At 35.3% G+C, this 15,045-nt stretch overlaps 1 protein-coding gene across 5 annotated transcripts in view; it reads left to right on the top strand.

Annotated features, from left to right (window-relative positions):
* The window catches only part of BAG1 (BAG cochaperone 1), a 40,681-nt gene that overhangs the window by 3,070 nt on the left and 22,566 nt on the right, over window positions 1-15,045 (top strand). For all 5 annotated transcript variants that reach the window (XR_012484667.1, XM_074281630.1, XM_074281632.1 and 2 more), the window contains exons 2-3: window positions 4,327-4,455; window positions 11,119-11,201. Coding sequence is in view for 4 of the 5 variants with exons in the window: in XM_074281630.1 (XP_074137731.1) it covers window positions 4,327-4,455; window positions 11,119-11,201 (212 nt within the window). In the remaining variant the exon portion in view is untranslated. The remainder of the gene's footprint in view (window positions 1-4,326; window positions 4,456-11,118; window positions 11,202-15,045) is intronic.

Genomic DNA, 15,045 nt, shown 5'->3' with positions numbered 1-15,045 from the left:
TCACAGGGTTCATGAAGAGTCAGACATTACTGAATCACTGGCACAACAGAAAGATAAACATAAGAACTACAGAGCTGAAGAAATTGCTCTAGAAAGTAGAGCTTAAAGATTTATGGCATCTTCTAAATGGGTCTGCAGAAGAATACACATTTCTCACCATCACATGGAACTTTTACAAAAATTGATCATGTATTAGGCCATAGAGGTATTGCCAACAAATATAAAAAAAAGCAGAGGTAATTAATATGTCATTTATATACCATGACATGAAAAAAATAGAAACTGGTTCAGAAGCCAAAAGCAAAAGCTACAGAATCAAATGGAGAAGTAATGATGAAATCTTAAATAGCAAGTAGGCCAAAGAACAAATCATGGAAACAATAGCTACGTAAAAGAAAATTATAATGATAAAACAATGTACTACAATTTCTGGGATGCAGTTAATTTTTCAAGGCAAATATATCCTTATAAATATTAGCAAAATAGAAAAAGAGAAGATTAATGAATTGAAAATGCATTTTAAAAATAGTAAGTCAACAAATAAAATAAGCCAAAAAGAGATATTAAAAATTAGAGGAGAAATAAGTAAGTTGGAAAAATAGAATAAATAAAACAAAATCTAATTTTTTGAAAAGAGTAAAATGGAAAAACCTTTAGTTAAATCTGATTAAAAAGCAGAGAACAGAAAATCAAATCAATAAAATAACAAATGAGCAAAGTGAAACTATTGCAAAACCAAATGAAATAAAAAGAATGAAGGCATAGTTTTATTGTGCTGCATCAAGCATGTTTATTAGTGCTATTTTTCTAACAGCATATGCACACATTATGCCTCATAATGTGAGACATTTAGTAATACTTACAGTGTTTCAAACTTTTTCATTAATGTTATATCCATTGCAATGATCTGTGATCAGTGATCTTTGTTACTATTGCAATTGTTTTGGAGCATCATGAACCATATCCATAAAGGACAACAAACTTAATTGATAAATGTTGTATATATTCTGATTGCTCCACTGACCAGCTGTTCCTTCCCCCCCCCCCTCTCTCTCTCTCTCCTTGGACTTCTTTATTCCTGGAGATACAACAATATTGAAGAATATTATATAAGCTTGGTTGATAAAACAGCAAAATTTGAGAGGATTGATTCCAATTTTGAAAGAAGTTCTGTTATGGGTAAAATGCTATCAAATGCTACAGAGAAATCTTTTATGAACGGAAGAGTCAAGCGTTTGGTGTTTTAGTTTTAAAAATTGCTATAGTCTTCCCAGCCTCCCTGATTAATCAAATCAGTAGCTATCAACATCAAGGCAAGATCCTCCACCAGCAAAAAGATTATGACTTGCTAAAGCCAGCTCAGATGATAGTATTTTTTATCAATAAATAATTTTTAAATTAAGGTATGTATATTATTTTTAGACACAATACTGTTGCATACTTAATAGAGACAGTTTAGTATAAACATTTTCTATGTGCCAGGAAACCAAAAAATTCCTGTGATTTACTTTATTGAAAAATTCATTTTGTTGCAGGAATGTGGAATCAGACTCATAGTGTTTCTAAAGTATGCCTGTAATCAAAACATATTAGATATAAAACTAATAGTCATTTTCCAGTAGGTAAATTGTTAAAAAATATTCTTAAATTCTCAAAAGAAGAAATGCAAAGCATTCACAATCACATGAAAGAATGCTTCAAATCACTAATAATAAGAGAAATACAAATCAAAATAACCTTGAAATTTCACCTTTTAAATTGACAAAAATAAAAGACCAAAAAATGACAATGCTCAATGTTGAAGGCATTGTGGGATGAAAGGCATACTAAGAGTGTGAAATATTATAACTATTTTGGAAAGGATTTTGAAATTATGTAAATAAAGTGACTAAAATGTCCATACGCTTTGAATGAAAGATTGAATTACTGGGTTTATACCCCAAAGGAACTATTGATAAGAAGAAATCCATAATATTTATGGTAATACTTTTTATGACAGCTAAGAATTGGAAACAAAGTAGATGTACATCCATTGGGGAATAAAACAAATTGTGATATGTGAATTATAATGGAATATTACTGTGTTGTAAGAAATGATGTGTATAGTGAAAATAGAGAAGCATGGAAAGATCTACATGAATTGATGCTTAGTGAAGTAAGCAGAACCAAGAAAAGAATATACATAATGACTACATGTAAATGAAAAGAACAGCCACGTACAAAATATCAAAAGTAATGTAACAAAACATGAAAATCAAGCAAGATTCAAATAAAAAGAAGAGATACTCTCCTCCCTCTATGGGTGAGGAAGATCAAGATTTGTTACACAACATGTTTTTGGATTTCTTTGCTGATTTTTTTTTTTCTCCAAAAAGTATTATTCTTAAAATAGGATGATTTTTCTGGTAGGAGTAGGGGAAAGAACACTTGGGATAGTTATGATGATATGAAAAACAGAAGATATCCATAAAAACATTTTAAGAAAATGAAAAGTCAGGTTTCCTATGTCAGGGCAATGCTGCAGATATTTGCTATGATAATAGCAAAGCATTTATCAGATTTTTTTTATATTCTCCTTCTGGAAAAGATAAAGAGAGATAGGCCTGCTGGGTAAATTTAGTACTGCTTAGATGGCTGAATTAAAGGGAAGCTTGGAGGTACAGTAGATAAGAGTCCAGGACTGGAGTGAGGATCTTCCTGAATTTTTATGACTCGTGTCGAGGTCCAGCTGTAGCAAGAGGCTAAGAATGTGAATGAAAAACTGAGGACCAGGCATTAGACATGCTGTGATGTCTTCAAGCCGATTAATCTGAGAGCCAGTGCTTTATACTTTCAGTCTGTTGTCACTAGCTTTTCAGAGTCAAGACACGACCCACACTTTGCTATTCCTATATCTGCCTTAACAATCAAAGCCTATTCATAGAATTGTAAGCACTACAGAGCAGAAATTATTGCACCAGGGTATTTATCCCAGGTATGTCTTTGATTCTTTCCTGTCCTAAATTTTACTCAAAGTATCTTTGATCTATTGTCTAGTGGAATGCCTTTTCCTGGCTAAGTTCACCAGGTATGTCTTTGATTTATTGAGTAGCCCAGAATGCTTTCGTTCCAGTTGCAGGCATTCTCTATCAAGTTTTGAACAGCTGGGTCTCTACAATTGTTTATTGGAAAGAATGATGAGCCAAAAGTCTGAGGTAACCCTGAAAGAGAGTTGGTCTCAAGTAAAATCTGAAACGAACTCTTGTTTTTGCACTCACTTCTGGCTCTCTAAAGCCTCAGACCTTAGTTGAGTGACTCTGAGTGAGTTATTTAAGCTCTGTCTCAGTTTCCCTATCTGTAAGATGTGCTGGAGAGGGAAATCACTCCACCACCAGTATCTTTTCCAAGAAACTCCAACTAGGTCATGAAGATTCAGATGTAACTAAAATGAATGAGCAGCAGATGGCTGAATACATAAAGTCTAATCCTCAAGGTTACATGTCAACCACTGGATCCTTCAGGAATCTGTGTACTGTTCTTTAGCATTTTAATCAACAACTTGAATAAAGGTATTGATTGCAGGCTGTATTATCAAAGTTGCATATGACATGAGGCTAGATGAGATAGCTAACATATTAGATCACAATCAGGATCCAAAAAGATCTTAACAGTGTTGAGTTGAATCTAATAAGGCCAGATTTAATAAGGACAAATTAAAGATCTTGCATTTGTGACCTTAAAAAATCAATTTACAAATGCAAGCTGAGAATATATACCAAGAAATTAGTTTATAAAAGATCTAGGAGTTTTAGTGAACTTTGTACTCAAGTGAGTTAACATGAGTATGGCACCAAAAAAAGTAAATAGAGAAGACTTAGGAATTACTGTCTTCAAATATTTCAAAAGGGTAGCACTTGGAAGGAAAATTAGATTCATTTTGTGTAATTTTGGAGGGAAAAGCTAGAATCAGTAGAAATTATAATGAAAATGAAGTAGATTTGAGTTCAACATTGGATAATACTTTCTTAAGATTTAAACTTATCCAATAGCAGGAAAGGCTCCAGTTGGAGATATTATAAAATAGATTACTGAATTAAACAGGAGATTAATTAAATTTCTGCAACCTTTTGAAATTGAGATTCTATGATTCTAATAAATTCCTTGAGAGGAGCTTTCCCTTAATTTTTTCACCCCTATTGTTACCCATCAAAGTTTTCAGCCATTGGTAAGTACTTAAATAACATTTCTTAAAATTGGAAATACTTGCTTAATTTCTGTTGATGTGTAGAACTTTGTCATTAAAGAATTACTATTTTCTAGCTTCAGACAATTATTCTTTCTTTTCAGACAATGAAAAGCATAACATTCAAGTTGTAGCACAGCAAGGAAACAGTGAACCTACCCTTCAAGACATGGCTCTTCTTACTGAACAAGTTACTGGAGTTCCACTTGCTTTTCAGAAATTAATATATAAAGGTAGATATTTTTCTTTTAATATTTTCAAAGAATCCTAAAATTCAAGTTTAAGTACTAGTTTTAAAAGTATAGACTTAAGTTGTGTGTCACTTTTTTTCTTTTTTCCAATTCTTAAACTAGGATTGTTAATATCGATATAAATTTTGCAAAGAATATTAGATATGAATTACAAATGTTAGTGCTAAATTTAATGCCTAGGACTGAAATGATATTTTTAGAAGACTTTATTGTAGACCATTCAATAGAAGGACCATTAAGTATATGATTAAAAAAGGAAAACATAGGGCCATTGAATAGATATTATAGGGAAGCAGATTTTGGCAGAGAATATACAGTAGACCTTGTCAGATATTGGAGCTGTGTGAAAATAAATTGGCTTGCCTCATTAGGAAGTGAGTTCCTTCTTACTGTACGTGTTCAAGCAGACACTGGACTTTCTTAGGGAATAGTATGAATACTATGAAAGAGATTCAAACTAAGGATTGAACAAGTTGACCTTCTAAATCTGGTGGGGTTTTTTTTTTTATGATTCTGGAAAGATACATAGAAATCTGATTGTAGAGGGATTTGAATGAAACAAAAACATCTAAATTTTATCATGTCAGCAACCATTGAAGTTTTTGTTGTGTTTTTTGGCATGGGCATAATGTGATGAAAGTAACATTTTATTATCACTGAAGCTGCCTAATAATCTACCTTCATTTCATTCTCTCTCTTTGGGAGTTTCTCATGTTTCTTTATCTGAAGCCTTTCTGTTTTTACTCAGGAGTTTCTAGAGCCTTCCCAGAAGTGCATAATTATATTGGGCCTAGTTTCTTACAATCCTTTTTAAAGCCTGAGTTAAGTTTAGATCTAGAATAACAAATACAGTACAGTTATGTCTTTGCAGTCTCAAAAGTGTACTTATAATCTACAACAATCAGGACTGTTCCTTTCACAGGGAATTGGAAAAATTAACTTACCATTCTGCATGAATCACTTATTCAATATTTTTTCTTGCTTCTTGGGATTAATTTAGTATGTCATTCAGAGTTACAGTAAAAGTACTCAGGTAAATCAGCCTGCTGAGAGTTTCCTCAACCCCATACTAGTGTGTGTGTATTAGATTTAGATTTCATTTAGAACACCTCCGCATTAATTCCAGCAAGTGTTACAACCTATATATGGAACCAAGATCTTACTTTTTTACCCTGATATTTCTAATAGCTGACTGTAGATAACTGGTTTTTTAGGAGCAAGATGCTCCATTATCCAGGTTAAAAAGCTGTTAAGATATTATTGGTACACAAGAAACTTTAAGGATTCCCAAAAAAAGCCATTCCCCTTTAATCTGTTAAGATCATATAGTCAAATATGTATTACAAATTATTTCCTAAGCTTGAAAGATCTTTCTCCCAATTCAGTAAACTTCCCAATACAATTAAATGATGACTATTAACAAGACAAAGACTTTAGGGCTGAGCAAGATCTGGGCCCATCTCAAGCTTTTGCAGTTGACCTTTGCTCCTGGGGATTTTCATTTCCCAAAATTTAGTATCTCCCTGATTGTTATAAGGTAAACTAAGATTTGAGGAAGTATTTCTTCAAATTCTAAGGAATCTGAAGACTTAAATAACCAAACCCTGGCTCATAAGGTCTCCCCGAAGGTACCAACAACCTCCTGCTTCTCAGACAATTTTGGTGACGTATCATGCAGCACCACATCAATCACAAGGGGAAAGGATGGACTCTGGTATAATATCCTCATGATTATTGGCATCTCTCTTGAGTCACAGTATGACTCTATCTAATACACACGGAGAGATCTCTGCAATAGAAATTGCTTTCTAATAAGGTTTAATATTTTGTATAAAAGTATCATTCATGCAACTACAGGGAAACTTTGAGATCCCAAATCTGTAGGGCTTCAGGACCTCAAATAGGACATCTAGGGCTTTGATCTATACATCTTCTGGCATCTTTTTTGGGAGAATACAAAGGCCCCTTCTTATACCTTTTTCAATTCCTAAAGGATTGTATAAGAATTATGGAAGGGTCACTATTAGGAACTTCATCAGGGAGAATAGCAGAGGACATAGGAAAGAGCCCTGTGGGGCTCTTGTGGTTGTGGCAGTTATGGGAGAGACTTGGACATCTGAGCCGGTATGAATAGGTAATGTTCTGCATTGTTGAAGCCAGTACTCACATTGATGAGATCATAGGTCTGTCAGAGTAGTTGAATATTTTGAGTAGAGTTTAAATTTAGCTGAGTTTAAGTTTGAGTGCCTAGATATCCACATGAAGACCTACCTGTCACTTTGGAAGGGAGGGAAAAGAATTTAGAAAAAGATAGACTCATTACTGTCAAATGTTACAGAGAAATCAAGGATAAAGCTTGAGAAAAAGACATTGAATCTTGAAGACAAGAGGTCACTGATGACTGATAAAAATTTTACTTGAGTGATAAAGACAGAAGTAAATTAGAGGTGAAAAAAGCCATGAGGAGATAATAGAGATAGTAAGTATTGGCCAGCCTTCCTTTTTCTCCAATGCACCAGATTCTTAGAATGATCCTTTGAAAATGTTGTGGGGGTGGGGTGGTATTTGGCTTTCTTTTATAAAAACTTTAAAAACTTTTTATAAACTCCTCTCATAAAGCCCACCTTTAAGCTGTTTTGTCTTAACAAAATAAAACTGCTGAGCAAGAGATGAGAAGTTGCTCACATTTGAGCAGGTTTCCCATTCATGGAAAGGCAGATCTAAGCTGGGGAAGAAATTTATTCTTTCTTACGTAGGACTCATCTGCCTTTTTGTAGATAGCTATGGCATTTTACTAATAGATATGTCTTCAGAAAGATCCTAACATATTGTTGTTCAGTTCTGAATTTGGAACTAGGAATTAATGTATTTCTTGATTTTATTAACTGCCTACTTCAGCAAATATGATTCCATGCCTATATATGTGTGTGTGTATATATATATATTTATGTATATGAATATATAACACATTTATCTAGAAGTATGTGTATTACATCTAGTATTATGGCAACATATTCATGAATCTACATATATATATGTATTATGCTGTATGTTGATGTGTGTATGTGTATATATTAAACATATAGAGGTATGTATATATCAGTGTTAAATATCATATATGTTGCATATTTTATATGCACCAATACACACATAATTGACCGATCTTATAATTTCATGGGTCCTGATTTCTTCTGAGGACTTTCCTCCCCATTTGTTGTTGAGTCATTTCAGTTGTACCCAACTCTTCATAACCCCATTTGGGGTTTTCTTGGCAGAGATACTGGGGGGTTTGCCATTTCTTTTTCCAGCTCATTTTACAGATGAAGAAACCGAGGCAAACAGGGTTAAGTGACTTGCCCAGGGTTACCCAGATAGTACCTGTCCAATGGTGGATTTGAATGCAGGAAGATGAATCTTCCTGACTCCAGGCCCAGTATCCACTGAGCCGCTTAACTGCCCTTCCCTCTTCCAATGCAGCTGCTCTATATCAGAACAAATAAGGATGAGTCATGTCATTTCTTTGGGCTTTTTTCCCCATCTGTAAAATGAAGGGTTTGGACTAGAAAAAGTATCTTTCAAACTTGAAAATTCTATAATCCCATGATTTAGTAGCTACTCTTAACTATGCAAACCACAGATCAGACAGTACAGCTCTCTATCCTAGTCCCATTACCCTGCTCCCCCTAGTTACTTGAATCAAAGCCTCTGAAAGTCTGTTTTATATTTGCTTAGAACTATCTACAAGATTAGGTTTACTATATTCTCTAAAAATTGAAGATTAGTTAATCCTTTGAAATAAACCTTCTTTTGGTCCTTATGTCCATTTTTGCTAATGGCCTTTCTACATGACAAATTTCTTAAATAAGAAAGGCTATAAAGAAAAAAATGGATGAGATTTGTGCTATCAGTCACTTTTACTATCTCAGACCAATTAAAGGAATAAAAAAGGCTAATTATTTCAGAAATATGACACTGGGAATTAACAGGTTGGTGGCCATGAATGCCATTCAATGCCAATTAAATCAGAATAAACACCATGATGGACAGGCACAGGGAGGAATGGTTTTGGACCCATGGTATGGCAGTTACAGAAAGAACAGTAGGCCAAAGAGCTGAGTTTTAATTCTATCTTTGTCACTTTATCTCACCTGGTTTCAGTTCATTTGTCATCAGATGGAGGGGATTGCCCTAAATGATCTTAGAGGCCCTTACATTGCTGACATTCTATGATTTCATGAATTGTGACATAACTTGGAGACCTGAATATTCATGTTTCCAGGAGGAATTCCCCATACATTAATAGGCAATTGGAGAGAATATCCCCTTCTGAGGTTGGTAAGGTGGTGTATTGAAGGAAGGGGTATACTTTTAAGTTTTTGTTTTGATCCTAGCTTATGTGCAGAGTGATGAGAAGAACTCCTCAGTAAGGAAATTCCCTTCATTCACAAAGTTCACCAACTGATTTGTAATTTATAGACTTAGAGAGTTACCTTGGGGCACCGAGAGATAACTTGTTCTGAGGTCTGTAGCAGGTATGTGTTGGAGGAAGGATTTAAACTCAGGTTTTCCTGTCTGTCTCCAACGTTCTATTTGGGAGGCCCATACTACTGCTATTTTTCAAATGAAGAGAATTATATTAAGTGAAATTGGGTCTTCAAAGAGTTTGGGATATCACCGGAAAGACAAGTTTTTTCTGTGGCTGGGTTAACAGACTGGATGTGCGTGAGGTGTATTTCTGGGGGCTATAGAAATAAATTAGAATGTTATCTGGATAAAAAGATGAATCCATTTGTTCAGGAATCCCTGGAACATTCCATTCATAAGTTGGAAGACTGAGAGGACATGCTGATATCAATGACATTGAGTTCCTAGGTTTTGAAGGTAGCCAATTAGGAAATTAGAGGTTATTGCTCAATAATTTATAGCCACATTGATTAGTCCTTGCATTTCAAGGCTTTTGTGGGCCTGATTAAGGTGGAATCAAGTAGAGTCTATATTTTATTGTCATTGGAGTCATTGAAGAATGGCAGCTTTTGGTAGTTCCAAGATAAGGAACTGTAAGAAACTATCTCTGGCTTTTAATAAAGCCTTTAAAAAGTAGCACAACATAACTAATCAGGTATTGGTCTTGGAGTCTGGAAGATCAAGATTCAGATCCTCCTGCCTCAGGAAAATATTAGCATAACTGGGGGGAAGCCACTTTAACATTCTCAGCTTCTGTTTCCTTATCTGTGAAATGGAGATCAGTTACTCACCTCAAAGGTTTGGTATGGGAATCAAATGAGATCATGTATGTAAGATGTTTTTCAAACTTTAAGCATTATATAAATTGGGTATTTATAAAGAGCTGTCTTCTATGATAAAGCCTGTAAATTTCTCATTCTTGAGTGTTTTTGTCTGAGAGGTGGAAAGTAAGCCCAACTGTAGAATAAGCATATTCACCTAATTATAGATTTAGAACTAGATAAGTCCATTGAAATCTAGTCCAACCCCTTTATTTTACAGATAAAGAAACAGATCTTCAGATAGGAACTGACTTGTCCAAGATAAGAGTCAGTCTGCATTGGTCAAATACTTGGTTTGGCCTAGGAACTGTGCCAAATCACTGGGGATACAAAAAGAGACAAAAGACATATCTTGCTCTCAAAAAACTTATAATCTAATGGGGAAGACAACAAGGACATTTGTACAAACAAGCTAAATGCAGATTAAATAGGAAATAATTAATGGAGAGAAGGCCTTAGGATTAAGTAGTTGAGGAAAGGTCTCCTGTAGAAAATGGGATTTCAGCTGGTCCTTAAAAGAAGCCAGGGAAAGCCAATAGGCTGAGAGGAGAAGAGAAAACATTCCAGGCTTGGGGGAAAGCCAGAGAAAATGCCAGGAGCTGAGAGTTGGAGTTACTTTTTTGGAGAACAGCCGGGAGTTACAGTATCATTGGATGGAAGAGTACATGGCAGGAAGGGAATAAGGTGTAAGAGGACTGGAAAGGTAAGAAGGGGACTAGAAAGTTACACAGGTAATTGGTGAGGAACAGGATTGGGACCCAAACCTTGATGAGTGAGATAGACTGACAACGTACTTGCTCCTCTTTTCAACAATGAGGAGATTCAAGGCAATTCTAATAAACTTGAGATGGAAAGAACATCTGCATTCAGAGAGAGAACTATGGAGACTGACTATGGATCAAAGGCATAGTATTTTTCTCTTTTTGTTGTTGTTTGTTTGCTTTTTTTTTCCTCATGGTTTCCCCCCCTTTTGATCTTTTTTATTTCTTTTTCTTTTTTTGCACAGCATGATGAATATGGAAATGCTTAGAGGAATTACATATGTTCAACCTTTATTGGATTGCTTGCTGTCTAGGGGAACTAGGATTCTCCCACAACTCCATGTAGTTAGGTTTCTTTATGAATTTGACTCAAATTCATTGGCTCCCTCCCCACACACTCAGCAGCTATTTATTAATATCTATGGTAACTGTGCTCTATAATTTTCCATTCAGTCTTAAGATCCTATGACTCTGACTTTTAGTTCTAGGACTATCATTCTGCTTTCATCTGAAAGTTTTTCTTCCTGAACATTTATATAACTACTAAAATATGTTTTTAAATTGTATTTGCCAAAGGAATAGTTTTCTTTCCCTTTCAGGAAAGAGTCTAAAAGAAATGGAACAGCCATTGTCAGCACTTGGAGTGAAAAATGGTTGCAGAGTGATGTTGATTGGGAAGAAGGTAGGTCTGCATTTCTTAAGAGTCTTTTATGATTGAATAACTAAACTTTGTTTATATATTGTTGTTGTTGTTGTTGTTGTTTGCTGAGGCAGTTGGGATTAAATGACTCTCCCAGGGTCATGCAGCAAGGAAATATTAAAGTTTGAGGTTAAATTTGAACTCAGGTCCTCCTGACTTCAGGGCTGGCTAGTTATCCACTGCTCCACCTAGCTGCCCTTGCTTATATATTTTTGTTTGAAAGGTAAATCTCTTATCACTGTGAATGTCTCCTACATTGAAATGATTTCTCCAAAAGCTTCTCCAAATATACATGTTATCTATAAGAAACTATTTTTTTCTTTTCCCTTTATTAAAGCCTTTCATCTTCGAAACATATGCATAGATAACTCTCAGTATTCAGTCCTGCAAAACCCCATGCTTAAGGAACCATTTATGAAAGGGCCTCTTGTTTGGGCAGCCTGGATCCCCAAAGGGCAGTTTCTACTTCTCCCCTTGGCTTCTAGGCCCTAGAGGCTAGGGATAGCTCTGAAGGGTTGTAGGTGTTTCTGTTGTAATTTTTTAAAAGTTCTATAATTCATTAGCTTCTAGTAGTGTATTTCTCCCTATGATTAATAGTGATATCTGTCAGCCAAATTTAATTAATTTTTAGCAAAAGATAGTTTCTCCCCATTTGTGCTACATTTCCCCACCAGTGCATATAGAGAACAGAAGAAAATGGGGCTCACATGTGGCAAAGGGGATAATTCGTCTTAGTTCCTGGAAATCCTCTTGCTGAAGTTCTTCATGTGATCTTCTTGGGTATGATATAGCATCTTACTGGTCTCCTTGTAGACCCCTAAACCTGTCTCTCCTTAGTATGTCTAGTTTGTTCTAAGCTTCCACTGAAGACACTGCCATTCCAGGGACGCTGCTAGGATTCTGATGAGAAGTCCAAATCTTCCAATCCTCCAAAATTTACAAGGTTATTCTCTGGTCAGGATGGAAGGGAAGGAACCATTATTCTTCTCTCTCTGTCTCCTCCTCAGCTCCCAACAATTGGTTCTCTCTTAGGGGCTTTGCTGGAACTCTCTAGATTTTAAATTAGCTTTTATAGAACACTTACAGGGATTATATTGATTTAATGCCTTTCATTGTTTGGATGATTCAGATAAGATGTTCTTACTTAATAAAGTTGTCAAGTTAGAGTAATTTTGTGGAGTAGAATTTTTTTTTTAACCAGGGTATGGTGATTGACAGATTGGCTTAATCCACTTATAAAAATTTCTTTATAAAAATTTTCTAGATATTATTTGAGTTGTTCATATGTACTCTATGTGGAGTTTAGGCTAAAATCTTACTTTGAGATTTAACTGATTAAGTATCCAGTATAATGTTGATAGAACAAGAGTCCAAGGCTTTTTGCACCAAACTAACATGTTCATTAAGGGTTGTAAAGTGATTTCCCTCATTACAGCCCCATTAGATAGATGCTTACAAGTATTTTTTTATCTTGTTAATAAATTACATTGTTCTGATTGCATCAAGTCCAGAAACATCACCATTATAAAATGAGATCCATGATCACTTTGGAGAGTACAGGCTTACCCATCCCTCAGGAAAAATTAAATAAGTTGGAACAGTTGTCCAAGACACTAAATATATAGTTGGATAGTCCATTCAGTTGGGCTGTCTGAGACAGACTCAAAACTGATCCATTAGTATGAAATGCAGATAGTCAATGAAACTGTCAAGAATTGGTGGACTGAATTATTTAATTATTTTTGAGGTTCAGTGCTTTTAATGGTCCAGGAGTCAGTATGTTATAATTAAATCCCAGGTCCTGACCTTATTGCCTTTAATGACCGCTGAGTTTCTCCTTCAAAACAAATCCCCATCTTTTAAAATTTATTATCCTTTTAATTATACTCTATGGGTGTGATTCATGGAAAAAATACAGTAGCTGGAAAAGGACAACAGAATAAGCATAAAAGGCAGCTTAAAGATGCATTTCTTCAAAAAAAAAAAAGGTGGTCTGATCAAGTAGTTAAAAATGGCCACTGTAATTTTTTTTTTTTTGATATTTCAGTAGATCTGGAGGAAGGCTTCCAGTAGGTTAGGTGCACCCCCTGTGCAAGACATGATCAAGAATCACACAAGTTGAAAATACTTGAATGTGTTTGTAACTGTATCATTGGTGAGAATACCTAGGTTCATAAGATCACAAATGGATTAATATATCCAATTACTATAATTTTACAGATGAGAAAACTGAAGCTCATAGTGCTTTAGTGAATTAACCTAAATGATACAATAAATAAATGTCAGAATTGGGATTCAAATCCAGAAGACTCATTTCTTTGAGCATAGTATTCTCTGTCTCTTTTTGTCTCTTTGGTAGAGGTAGAGGTGAATACAGACTGACATGCAGATCTTTTTAAGAGGCCTGTGAAAAAGCCGCTACTGATATTTGAGCATTATGCCATGATCACAGTGTTGGGAATGGAAAATTATTTTAGTTCTAGCATATAGAATATCTTTGAGTAGGGAGGGATGCTTTATTGTTGTTGTTGGATCATGTCAGTCATGTCCGACTCTTTGTGACCCCATTGGGGTTTTCTTGGCAGAGATACTGGAGGGTTTGGCTATTTCCTTCTCTAGCTCATTTTACAGATGAGGAAACTAAGGCAAACAGGATTAAGTGATTTGTCTAGGATTATACAGGTAGACATGTCTTCCTGATTCCAAGTCCAGTGCTCTATCCACGGTGCCATCTAGGTGTCCTAGAAGATGCTAGATAGTAGCAATATGGAGGTTATAATAGTCTAGTTGTGAAATTTACCTTGGTCTGGAATGAATTTGAAAAACTTTACAAATAAGAAAGCATGGTGGATAGGGTCTAGAAGGTAGGAAGGCCCCATCCCCCATCCAGGGGTTTAAGTCCTCCCCCTGAACATACTTCCTATCTGTGTGATTGTGGCCAAATCATGTAACTTTTCAGTGTCTCAAAGCAACTCTCTAAGACTCTCCAAGTTCTAAATAGAAGTTTGAAGTCTGTGTAGATGGAGGAAATTTTCACACTGGGCGTTTGCTCACATAGATGAAGTCACAAAACAGAAGCAAAGTAGAGAAGGCTTTGGCTACTAAGTATGGGACAGTCAAAGATAAACATCTATGACAATTTTAGATACAAGGTGTAATGATGCATATTGGGAAGGACAAAGAAACCTGCTTTATCTAAGAATAGTGATTGTGGGATGATATCTCATTGCAGATTTCCTGGAGAAGAGAGGAAGATCTCCTATTGGGTAAAGACGGAGAAGCAGAGTAGGGGGATTTGATATCTATCTGTTTAGAAATGTTAGAATTCTCCAGTGCTTGATTAAAAAAAAATATTTATGGAGTATTCTCCCTTACTCGTTCTTCTTTTCTAGCATTCCAGCCACTGGTATCTGTATGTATTGACAATCCTACCCATTTAACAAATCACAAGTCTTCTGTGATCACTCAGCTAGAAGTGATCTCTTCCTCATTTGATTTCATGTAGTTTTGTACTCTCCCCAAGCACTTCTCATATTCAAGTTTGTTTTTTACCTCTGTGTTATTCTCTTATGGAACTGAATCCTTTGAGGGTTAGCACTTTGTTTCACTTCACCTCTCTATCTTTTCCAGTGCTATTCACATAGAAATAGTTGATGAATGTTTTTGGAAGGAATGATTACATGCTCAAATCCATTTGTCCACAGATTGTCTCTTTGTGACAGTAGCAGCTCTCTATTGACAAACAACTTCATTTTCTGAAGGCTACTCTGATTAAGGCATGGGATACCTGTTGGAGATTTGCTCCGGTTTTTGTCCTAGAAAGGTT

The sequence above is a fragment of the Sminthopsis crassicaudata genome, chromosome 1 (genome assembly GCF_048593235.1).
Source record: "Sminthopsis crassicaudata isolate SCR6 chromosome 1, ASM4859323v1, whole genome shotgun sequence".
Taxonomy (NCBI): Eukaryota; Metazoa; Chordata; class Mammalia; order Dasyuromorphia; family Dasyuridae; genus Sminthopsis; species Sminthopsis crassicaudata.
This window is presented reverse-complemented; position numbering and strand designations above follow the sequence as displayed.